The following is an 11,217-nucleotide window of genomic DNA, read 5'->3' as shown; positions in this document are numbered from 1 at the left end:
AACACGGCCGCGCGGGCTCTGGGGCGGGGCGCGCGGCAGTGGCGTGCGGGGAGGACGCGAGGCCCCGTCTGCGTCGCCTCCCCTGCGGGAGGCGGGGGGCGGCCGCCTTTTCCCAGGAGAGGGACTCGCGCCTGGGGGGCCCCCTGCAGGCCGGGCAGGGGCAGGGGCAGGTGCCCCCGGGAGGCGCGTCCCGGAAGAAGCGCCCGATCTAGGGCAGTGACTTCTGAGGGCGGATCAAGCCGCACTCGGGGCGCCCAGGGGACCCGCCCCCGCCCCCGCCCCGCCAGCCCCCAACGCGGAACTCGCACTCACGCCCGACAACGCAGCCAGCACAGCACCTACCGCGCTACCGGGTCGTTAGTCTCGCCCCGCCCCTTCCGGCGAAGGGTCCGCCCCCTGTCACGTGCCCAAGACCGCGCCAGTCATTGGCTCGCCCCGGCCCAGGCGGTGCGCCGAGAAGGTCAGCGAGGTGACGTCCGCATTCACCGCGCGACGCCGTCGCTCTCGCCTTAGCCCCGCCTGTTCCGGTGGAGGACCCGCCTCCTACACGTGCCCCGAGATCGCAGCCAATGGCTCGGCCTGACCCTGGAGACGGGGGCGGGGCCGAAGTCTGCGCGGTGACGTGAGCGCGCTCCCGGCGGGGGCGCGAAGGGGTAGAGCGTCCGCGGGGGACGACGCGCGAGAAAAAGGAGGCGGGAGGGCGCAGCAAGTCTTTAAAGGGGCCGCGCGCGCCTGCACCTGCGCGTACCGGGCTGGCCGGAGGGGTGCGAGCTCGGGGTGCAAGTCGCGGCCGCCAGGAGGCTCGCGGTACCCGGGCCCTGCCCTTGCGACGGGCCGGCCGGGTCAGGCCGGATGGGAGCTGGTGCGCATTTCTCCCAGGGGTGCCAAGGCCACCGCCCCGCGGTGCCCGGAGGATCCGGGATGAGGCTGCCCCTGGGGCGGGGACGCGGACGGGCTCCGTGGGACCGGGTGCGGAGGGGACGGGCCGGGGATTGGGAGCAGCGGCCTGGAGTGGAGGGTCTGCTGTCCGCAGGGAGGGGCGGATGGCCAAGCCCCGCCCACGCAGAGGAGCCGCCTCTGCAGGTGACCACCCTGCCCGGCCCACTGGCCTGGACACCCCCACCCCCACCCCCACCCCCCGTCTCATCTTCCCCAGGACTCCCCTCGCCCTGCCCAGGGGGCCTCCTCCAGTGGGCCTGGGTGACCTGGGGTGCACCCACCCCCAGCCCACACCCCCTCCGCACCCTCATCCTGGGCGGCGGAGGGGTGTGGACGTCCCTGACTTCGCGCTGCCCCAGGTGCAGCCTGGGAGCTGGGGCCCAGGCACCCCAGCCTGGCCATCGCCTGTTCCCCGGGCTCCAGGCCAGCAGCCCAGAGGAGGCCCTGGGGCCGCTCACACCATGCACAGCCAGGCCCTGCACCCTGCCCACACGCGTGCTCGGCACGGGGCCTCGGGGCCTTGGCACAGGCTGGTGCCCTGCCCTTGCCCCATAGGCCAGTGGTCGCCCGCCTCAGCCTTTCCTCCGAGGCCCACTCGGCCCCCAGTGCTTGGGTCTCGGACCTGCCTGGCGTGGTGCCCGGCGTGGTGCCCGGCGTGGTGCCCGGCGTGGCACCAGCACACACAGGTGCCCAAGCAGATGGGTGCTTCTAGGACCTGGGTGGGGAAGGTGGGGGCAGTGCTAAGGACATAGGCCACACGGAAGCGTGGACGTGCCCGTGGACGGCAGCGCTGCTCTGAGTGGCCACAGGTGGGGACACCCAAATGCGCATCGACGGGTGGAGCACAAAACACGTCTCCTGGTCTTAAAACCTCTGCGTACGTGAGCCAGACCAGAGGCCAGACGTGTGGCTGCCCTTGTGTGAACGGTGCACAAAGGCAGGTGCACGCACGCAGAAGGAGACGCGGGCTCCTGGGGCCGGAGGATGGGGCGGCGCCCATGGGCACCGGGTCCCTCGTGGTGACGAAGGTGGCCTGCAGTCCAGGGGCAGTGGTTGCACCGCCTGGTTACGATACTGAGACACCGAGTTGTGCGTTTTGAAAGAGTGGCTCTATGGGGTGTGAACTATACCTCGATGGGGGTTATTAGGAGGAGAAGGGGGTCGGTGCCCGTCACGCCAGCCCCCCCCCCCCCGTGCCCATCCCGGGCCTGTGGTTTCTCCAGTGGCGGCTCCACTCTCCTGAGGAAACCCTCTGTCTTCTCTCCCAGCCTGTTGCCTCTGGCTCCTCTTTTGCACCAAATTCCTAGAGAGAGCTGTTCATTGCCGGAGTCTCCACTGCACCTGCATCCGTCCGTTGCCCGTGGCGCTGGCGTGGCTCAGTCTCCTGCGCACCTGCCTGAGCGACTGCCCTCTGCCCGCCCTCGCCTGGGCTGCAGGTGTCCTCCCTCCAGTCACCCCGACACCCGACAGCCCCTCTCAGAAAGCACTCCGAGGATGAGCCCCACCCCACTGCCACCAGGTCCCAGCCACCGTCCCCTCAGGGGGTCCCCACTTCTGCCCTCGTGCCCCCAGTCCACTCGCCCCGCAGCCACCAGAGTGGCCCTTAAAGCCTGAGGCCACATCACGTGACCCCTTCACCCAAGCACTCGCTCCCATCCCAGAGAAAACAAAACATTTCGCACTGGGCACAGGGCCTCCCTGTCCCCGAAGGCGGGTGTTTGAAATGATAAGATTGATGAGCTTCTGGCCGGACTGATCAACAAGACAAGCAAGCAGAGGCCCCGTGCTGGGGACGTCAGTACAGGTCAGAGAGCTCACCTACTGCGCTCCAGCGCCCAGAAACGTGCAGAATGCCCCGCCCGCCCGGGGCTCTGTCAGGAACGCAAGGGCTAACCATTCAGATCGTCAAGGCAATTCTTCAACAGAATTCGGGAGGAGAACATGGTAATTTCTGGAGGTGAAGAAAAGCAGCTTTGACGCAAGGCGTGGGCTTAGAAAGGTCGAAGGACACAAGATGCACAAAACAAGTCTATGTCCACGTTACCATTGGGGAACAAATTGTAAAGTTAAACTTAACAGTTACGTCTGCGGTAGCGTTAAAGACGGTGACATACTCGGGTGAACAGATATGTGCGCTGGGAACTGTCCAGCGTGGACGACGCGATGAAAGGTCTGAATGTGGGAGACGGTTCTGAGTTCACAGCTGGGAGGGCTTAGTGTCGTCAGGGTTTTTCAGAGCCTGTATGGACTCGGCTGTGCCCCGCGCCCAGGTGGCTGTCTTTGGAGGTGACGAAGGTGAAGTCGGGCCAGAAGGGCGCGGCCCGAGTCCCCCAGGACTGCTACCCAGCATTCTCCCTCCCTCCCAGGAAGAGGGCCTCACCAGGAACCAGCCCGCAGGCACCTTGATCTTGGACGTCTGGCCTCCAGAATTGAGAAAAATGCCTTTCTGTTGTGATGGTCACCTGCACAGACTACAGCCCCACACTAATCTATAGATTCAGCGTAATCCCAATTAAAATCCTAGCTTTTTTATAGACTTTTACTAGAGGCCCGGTGGACAAAATTTGTGCACTCGGTGGGGGGCGGGGGTCCCTTAGCCGGGCCCGCGCCCTCTCACAGCCCAGGAGCCCTTGGGGGATGTCTGACTGACGGCTTAGGCCCGCTCCCCATCAGTTGGACATCCTTAGTGCTGCTGTGGGGTGGGAGAGGCTTCTGCCACCACCACTTCGCTTGCCAGCTGTGAACCTGGCTTCTGGCTGAGCGGCACTCCCCCTGCGGGAGCACACTGACCACCGGGGGGCAGCTCCTGCATTGATCATCTGCCCCCTGGTGGTCAGTGCGCGTTATAGCAACTGGTCGTTCTGCCATTCAGTCGATTTGCATATTAGGCTTTTATTATATAGAATAAGCTGATTCTAAAATTTATGCAAGGAAACTAGAAAAGCCAAAATAACTCTGAAGAAGTAGGAAATAAGTATTGCAAAAGGGACTCACACTCCCTTTCAAGACTGACTTGAGCCCGGCTGGTGTGGCTCAGTGGTTGAGCATCGACCCATGAACCAGGAGCTCAGGATTTGATTCTTGGTCAAGGGCTGTACCTGGGTTGTAGGTTTGATCCCGGCCATCGGAGCATGTGCAGGAGGCAACCAATCAATGTATCTCTCTCTCATCAATATTTCTCTTTCTCTCCCTCTTCCCTCACTTCCACTCTAAAAATCAATGGAAAAAAAATATCCTTGGGTGAGGATTTAAAATAAAGTCTTACAACTGAAGATTCCTGAGGAACTGCTGCAGAGGGAGCCCTTGCTGCTGGCGGAGCCCAGCGTGTGTGCCTGGTTCACCCCGAGGTCAAGGGGGGACCCGGGCCAAGTGGCGGAGGCGAAGGCGCTGGTGCACACGCTGGACAACTGGTTGGTGGTGGAGACGACGGTGGTGCCGACCAAGGCGCCCAACATGAAGCTCATCTCTTCGGCACAGGCGCTGGGAGCAGCTGACGGAGAAAATCAGAAGCTTGTTGGAAGCGACAGCTGTCGTTCTGAATGTGGAGAGGATGTCTATACCCACCAAGAAAGAACTGGAGGCCACTTGGCGCGTGCAGGTGTTCGACCGATACACGGTGGTCCTGCACATCTTCACTGCAACGCCCGGACCAAGGAGGCGCAGCTGCAGGTGGCCCTGGCCGAGCTCCCCCGCCTCAGGTCCGACATGAAGAACGACCTTGCCCACCTGGACGGACTCGCTACCTCGTGGGGTCAGGAGAACCTTTCATGCAGGTGCAGCAGCGTCTGATGAAAGAAAAGGAGATGCAAATCCACAAGGCCCTGGAGACTCCGGCAGAAGAGGCAGCTGCTGGGCAGGCAGCACAGGCAGCGGGAGTTCCTGGTGGGGTAGCACCAGCTGTGGGAAGACCACGCTGACGGGTGACAGCGCCATGCAGCCCCAGGACCAACTGTTTGCGAAGCCGTACATCACGGCGCACGTGGGCTCCCTGCCGTCCCGCATGACCGTCATCTACACGGACCATTGGCTTCCTGTCCCAGCTGCCCCACAGCCTCATCGAGTCCTCGGCCACCCTGCAGGACGTGGCCCACTCAGACGTGATCCTGCACGTGAGGGACGTGAGCCACCCCAAGGCGGAGCTGCAGAAGGCCGGCGTGCTCACTGCCCTGTGCGGCCTGGGCCGCCTGCACCAATGCAGGACTCGGTGCTGGAGGTGCACAATATGGACCTGGTGCCCGGGTACCACCCATCAGGGCTGCGTGCCCTGGCTGTGTCTGCCCTCCAGGCTGGGCCTGGAGGAGCTGAAGGCTGAGCTGGAAGTGGCCATGCTGAGTGCCACGGAGGCGAGTGGTGACCCTCCGTGTGCAGCTGGCGGGGCCACAGCTCAGCTAGCTGCACGGGGAGGCCACGGTGCAGAACAGGCAGGTGGTCCCTGAGACAGGCGTGGCCGACCTCACCATCATCAGCAATGCCGCCTGTGGCAGGTTCCGGAAGCTCATTCCAGAATGATCTGCGGACAGTCCTCCCGGCCGGAGATGATGTAGGTCCCACCTCAGTGTTGTGGCCGGAGGTTGGTGGGCAGATGTCCGGGTTCTGACCCTGCCAGGCGGTATATCGGGGGGGCGGGGGACGCACTGTGGGGACCAGCCTCCCTCCTGACGGTTTGGCTACAGGACGCTCCCCCTCGGTCCTCGTGTCCGTAAATCAGTCTTTGTCCAAAGGAAACCAGACCAAGGGCCTTGTGTCCAGAGCAGGAAGCCAGTTCTTGCAGCAAAACTGCAGCGTCGGCCACTCCAGGTGCCGAGGGCCCCCAGACCGAGGCCTGGACCCCAGACGCGGCTGCAGAACCGACGGCAGAACCGGCCCAGGTCCTGCAGGTCCCGGACACACACGTGCTCCTCAGAGCCCAGCGAGCTGAGCGCGTTGCTGGGGAGGTGCTCAGGGCAGGGAGTCTCCTTTTCTCACGCTGAAGCACGAGTGTGGTTCCCCTTAGACCGTGCTCACCTTTGCACGGCTGTTCCTTACATTGTCCGACGTCACCTGCATCCTGGGATCGTAAAGGATAACCTCGACCCTCTCCTGACCAAAAATCAGAAAAAGATTCCTACAAGAAAAAATAACCCGATAAAAATGGGCGAAGACTTGAACAGATGCAGGCAGCACATCCGAAGGAGCTCTGGCCTCATGTCGTCAGGGAAACACCTCTGCACCCTGCACGGCCCAGTGCACCCGCCCCAACGCTCACCGCAGCACCAGGGTTGGCAGAGCGCCCAGCGGGACCCTCGTGGCTGTGTCGCTGGGAAGACGTGGCCTTGGGAAGCTAGATGCACAGCAGCACCATGGCTGTCACCCCACTTCCAGGCACCCCTCAGCAATGGACATACCGCCCACAAAGACATGCACCGTCCGTCACAGGCAAAACTCAGGAACAAGCAGCACCCGTCACAGGAAGATAAGGAACAGCGTGTGGTTACTGTGGGCTCACTCAGCAGCACGCAGGGACCTGCCTCACGGCACCGACGGGCTCAGGACTTGCTGAAGCTCACACCGGACCATCCACAGTTGGGGTGGGGTGTGGCCGGTCTGGGGGAGACACGGTGACATTCTGGGGTCTGGGAATGCTGCAGCCGGGCTTGGGGGTTACAAGTCCACATTCATCAAAACTCATTGCCTTGTTTAAAGTCTGTGTTTTCCATGTATGTGGTCTTTACAATTAAAACCTCGCCGTGAGCTGACGACCAACAGGCTGTGTGAACTCAGATGAGGGTGCCCGGCCGGCGCGGCCGCCGCGGGTGCTTCCACACTTGGGTGGCGAGCCCGGCGCCCTGCTCCAGGGTGTGGCCACGCCCGCTGCCTGCACACAGGATAACCGCCGTGCGCTCGGGTCTGGTGGGCACGGCCCAACCGCGGCGAGGACGAGGTCGGCTTACCCGCCTGCCGTCAGGAGCCACGCTGCCACTGTGTCCGTGAGGGCTGAGAACTGGCCCAGCCGCTCTGGCAGGATGACCATCCCTGCGGATGCTGGCGGGGGAAGGCCTGCTCTGGGTGCCTGCAGGCTGTGCACCCATCTTTACTCCGAGGAGGGAAGAGGCAAGGGCCAGGCTGGAGGGTGAAGGGGATCCTGGGCACAGCTGCCCCGCTGCCCCGCTGTGGCCAGGCAGCCCCAGGGCAGGCAGGCAGGCACGGCAGGCAGGCACGGCCCGTAGACCATGAGGCTGCGCAGGGGCCAGCTGCAGGGCTCACGCTGTGCTGCCATGAAGCAGCACGGCGACCGCCTGCAGGCTGTCTCAGGGGTGTGGTCCCAGGCACAGGTTGGGAGCAGAGGACAACCAGCACCCAAGGGTGGGGGCCAGGGGAGGAGTGCAGACAGGCAGGGTCCAGGAAGCAGACAAGGGCAGGGGGTGCAGCCCAGGTGGGGAGCAGGCCGGGTGGGGCTGTGGAGGCCATCTGTGGCTTTAGCAGGCCTCGAAGGAGCAATGGGGGTGCAAGTTAACCCCAGAGCGCGTCAGGGTCAGGTGCTGAGGGATGGTCCAGCTGCGTCTGAGCCCCACTTTGGCCAATGACAGAAGCTACACAAATTAGGAGGAATTGGCCAAAGTGAGCTGGGCAGCTCCTGGGGCCAGCAGAGAGCAGGGCCCTCCACAAAGGGAGTCCTACCTGAGGATGAGTGCAGCCCAGCCCTGGCTCCCCGGCCCCTGGCGTGTGCTGACTGGGGCAGGCCGGACGGTGCGTGACCCAGCGCCCAGTCCCTGCCCAGCACCTTCTCAGAAGGAGCCCGGCCCCAGTGAGGCCTCACCAGCCGAGGGGGTGGGGGTGACGCCGCCCGCGCCCAAGTTCAGCAGGTGCCTGGGGGGCGGGGTGGGGGGGAAGGGTCCTGCTGGTGGCCCAGCCCCTGGACAGTGCACCGCTCAGCAGGGGACAGCCCTTCTTCAGGAGCCTGAGACCCAGGGGACCCGTAGCAGGGGCTGCCTTTGAGCTGCTAACGGGGTGGGGGGTGGGGACAGCAGACAGGGCCAAGGCGTCAGGAAGGCAGAGCAGCTTCCGCTCACACGGAAACGAGAAATAGAAACCCTTTTATTGACATGGTTACATGTACAGTTTATTAGCTAAGCAACATCCACATGCAACTGAGCACTAAGCACAAACCTACGGACAGCGGCGTCGGCTACTCGGTTCCCTGGATCCCAAGTCGTTGTGGTTACTCAGCTGGACGTTCGTCTGTGCCAACAGCGTCTGGAGCTGAGTGCCACCACCACGCAGGCCTCGCAGGTGGCCATGGGGCCCCACGGGGGGCACAGCCACGCCAGCGAGCGACGAGAGCCGTCCATGCGAGGCGCCACCACGCAGGACACGCCTGCTCCCAGGCTGGTCACGAGCAACAGGGAGGAAACTGTTCCTGAAACGTCCTCGGGTCTCCCTGGTGTCCAGTGGGTCTCGATCTCTGGAAGGTGCCGGAAGGTGCCGGTCCTCCCCGGACGCATCAGCTCGTCGACTCCCGTTACCAAGTCCTACGATCAAGTGTGGCTCCCAGTACAGGCTGCCCCGCTCCTTCCTCTGCTCCTAAGCGTCTGCCGTTGCTCACGGATCTTTGGTCGCAAGAAACAGGCACCGCGAGGCAGGCGCCGCCTACATGATGTACACCTTCTCGGCCTGGGAGAAGTGGAAGACCTCTTTGGTTCTCGGGCAGACGACCTTGTCGTCTTGACGGATGGAGAGCAGAGACTGCGAGATAAGACGGACGCATGAGGACAGACCACAGTGACCCCAGGCACCGAGCCGTCCGCTCACCAGCGACTTCCTGCAGGAGGCGCCCCCGCCCCCGCCCGCCCCCCGCGGCCCCGGCTCACGTTGTAGCCGTAGACGTAGCCGTTGGGCAGCATCATGGGCGGGTTGTTCTCGTTCATCACGTCGCCCGAGATCTTGCAGACCAGGCGGGAGTTGGCGCAGTGGGCCATGGGCAGGGGCTGCGCCAGCTTGTTCAGGGAGCGGCTGCACACGGGGCAGTCAGGGCTCCGGGAGCTGCCATCCTCCTTGTAGCACTGCCTGTGCTCGGGTTAAGGAAGGGTCCGGGGACGGCCCCGCTCCACGCAGGCCCAGGCTGGAAGCAGCAGAATTCTCCGAGGCAGAGACCTGGGCTCAGCGGGAACGCAGCCAGAGGCCGAGGGACCCAGAGGCCAGAGCCCACTGGGAGCAGGGGACCCGCATCTCAGGGAGCCCACGCCCTCATGGCGGGAGCACGCGCACGGCCCAGGACGGCCACCTGTCCCCACAGGCAGGGCCTGCCCACCGTGCCAGCGTCAGATGACGAGCAAGAGGCACACGGCCCTGATGGGGTCCTAGAGGGGACCCCCCGGTGCACTCGAGGGACCCACAGACCAGCACGGGGTCCGGGTCAGCTCTTTGGCCACAGGAAGGCTCCGCTCTGGGGAGTATGGCCACTGAGACAGCAGACACTGCAGGACCTGGAACGCACCGGAAAGCTATTCTAAATGGCCCAGTCCCAGCTGCCAGAGGACACGCACGCTTGCTCTCCGTGGACACAGTGTGCGGCAGTCAGGGCAGGTTTCTAAGACGGCCAGCGCCACAGGGTGGGGCCAGCACAGGGACTCTCGCGTGACCAGGGCAGAGGCCGCGAGGCGCAGGGCTGCAGACACAGCCCAGAAGGATACGGCGTCTTTATGGCCGAGAGGCCGGCCTGCAGGGTGAGGGTGAACACGGAGTTGTTCCCCAGCTGGTGCAGCCGGTAGTTGTCGTACCGGAACTGCTGGATCAGCATCCTCCACCGGGCCGGGTCCAGCAGGTCCTGGAAGGGAAGGCAGAGCTGGGCCACCGGACGGCCCTCCAGCCCACGGGCGCTCAGAGGGTGGGGTCCCACGGCCTCGGGACGGACAGGTCTCCATGAGCAAGTCTGAGCCTCCTGCTGGGCACTGAGTGAACGGAAACTCCTCCTCCCAGGAAATAAGGCTAAGCCTGGCCCACGTCTGCCCCTACAACTGTCGAGTTCACACTCAAAGGCGTGTGTTTGCATGTGTGTGTGTGGGGGGGCACACAGATGAAAAGGGAAATCCCTGCCATCAACCTGGAAGATGCAACCAGCCCCCTGCCAGCCCCCAGCCAGGCGCGCGACACCCCAAGCCCAGCGGCCACCACCCGCCCTCCCTGCTCTCATCCCAGCACAGTGCCCGGAGGTGGGGCCCGCGCTGGAGGGCAGCTCTGTGCCTCCTCTCGGCCCTCACACGCCCAGGACTCCCCGCCAGGGCCAGGCAGCTGCACACGGCACACGGCACACGCTGGGTCCTCCAAGCTCCCCTCCCCCTCCCCCCCTCTCTCCAGGACACTCCGAAGCCACATCTCTATACTTCCTGTGCTGGAAGGTGTCGGGTTCCTGGACCAAGGCTCGCTCCAGTGCCGAGGGAAGTGCCACCACAAGGCCCGTAAGAGCAGAAGGCCCAGGCCCCCCACTGAGACGCCTGCTCCAGGGCAGAGTGAGCTCTCTGAGCTACTGAGTCCCCCCAGAGCAGAGACGGAGCCATGACACCTCTCGCGAGTGGACTCCCCCCCCCACGACCTCCGAGAGCCCGTCATTACTGTGAATTCATGGCGGGGAACTTCACATTCCCTTCAGAGGGTTGGGCCCCGCTTGTGATTGTAGAGTCTGCAGGGGTAAAGGCCTGTGCCCCAGGAGATTAAGGCCTGACAATCGGGGTAGTTCAGGTCAATGGATGAAGTCACTTGGGTCTCAGGGCACTGGCAGGTCCTCAGACCCATGTGGCGAGGCAGGTCGGGAGGAGGGGTCCGTGGTGAGGAGCTCAGAGCTCGCGGCCCCTTCCTGAGGAGCAGCGCCCACCCCCACCCCCACCCCCACCCCCACCCCCCAGCCTCCAGGACGGAGAGGACCCTGGGCGGCTGCACAGCACAGGAGCCGCTCTGGACTCTGGACGGGGACAGGAGGCGGGAAGGGCTCGGGGCGCGGGTACCTTGTAGGGGGAGATGTGGGTGTCCGGCGGGAAGGCCAGCATGCCCATGACCTGCCGCACCTCGTCCAGCTGGCTCCCCTCGGCCTGGCTGAAGTGCTTCCGTGCGTGTCTACAAGACAACGGGTCGCTCTCCTCAGGCTGGTCCCGCCTTTCAGAGCGTGAGCTCCGTCTACACTCAGTGCCCGGCCGGGGTCTGCGGGAAGCGAGCTCGCCAGCGCCCGACCCCACCGAGGGACCGGGATGGGGACAGTGTGAGATGCACCAAGTGGAGTCCCACAGACACACCGGAGACAATACGCAG

General features: G+C 64.2%; 1 protein-coding gene and 1 pseudogene across 2 annotated transcripts in view; one reads left to right on the top strand and one right to left on the bottom strand.

The window, feature by feature from the left end:
• The first annotated feature begins 3,102 nt into the window (after positions 1-3,102).
• Positions 3,103-6,681, top strand: LOC102429390 (annotated as a pseudogene).
• Positions 6,682-7,993: 1,312 nt separating this feature from the next.
• Positions 7,994-11,217, bottom strand: part of MAEA (macrophage erythroblast attacher) — a 13,281-nt gene continuing 10,057 nt past the window's right edge. The window contains exons 3-6 of one of the 2 annotated variants that reach the window (XM_014450264.2): positions 10,917-11,025; positions 9,609-9,742; positions 8,787-8,978; positions 7,994-8,661 (exon numbers count right to left, since the gene is read on the bottom strand). In XM_014450264.2, coding sequence (XP_014305750.1) covers positions 8,566-8,661; positions 8,787-8,978; positions 9,609-9,742; positions 10,917-11,025 — 531 coding nt within the window. In that variant the 3' untranslated portion in view covers positions 7,994-8,565. Of the gene's footprint in view, positions 8,662-8,786; positions 8,983-9,608; positions 9,743-10,916; positions 11,086-11,217 lie in introns of both variants that reach the window. The other variant, XM_014450263.2, reaches the window with a different exon arrangement.

Source organism: Myotis lucifugus, unplaced genomic scaffold (assembly GCF_000147115.1).
Source record: "Myotis lucifugus unplaced genomic scaffold, Myoluc2.0 scaffold_1904, whole genome shotgun sequence".
Taxonomy (NCBI): Eukaryota; Metazoa; Chordata; class Mammalia; order Chiroptera; family Vespertilionidae; genus Myotis; species Myotis lucifugus.
This window is presented reverse-complemented; position numbering and strand designations above follow the sequence as displayed.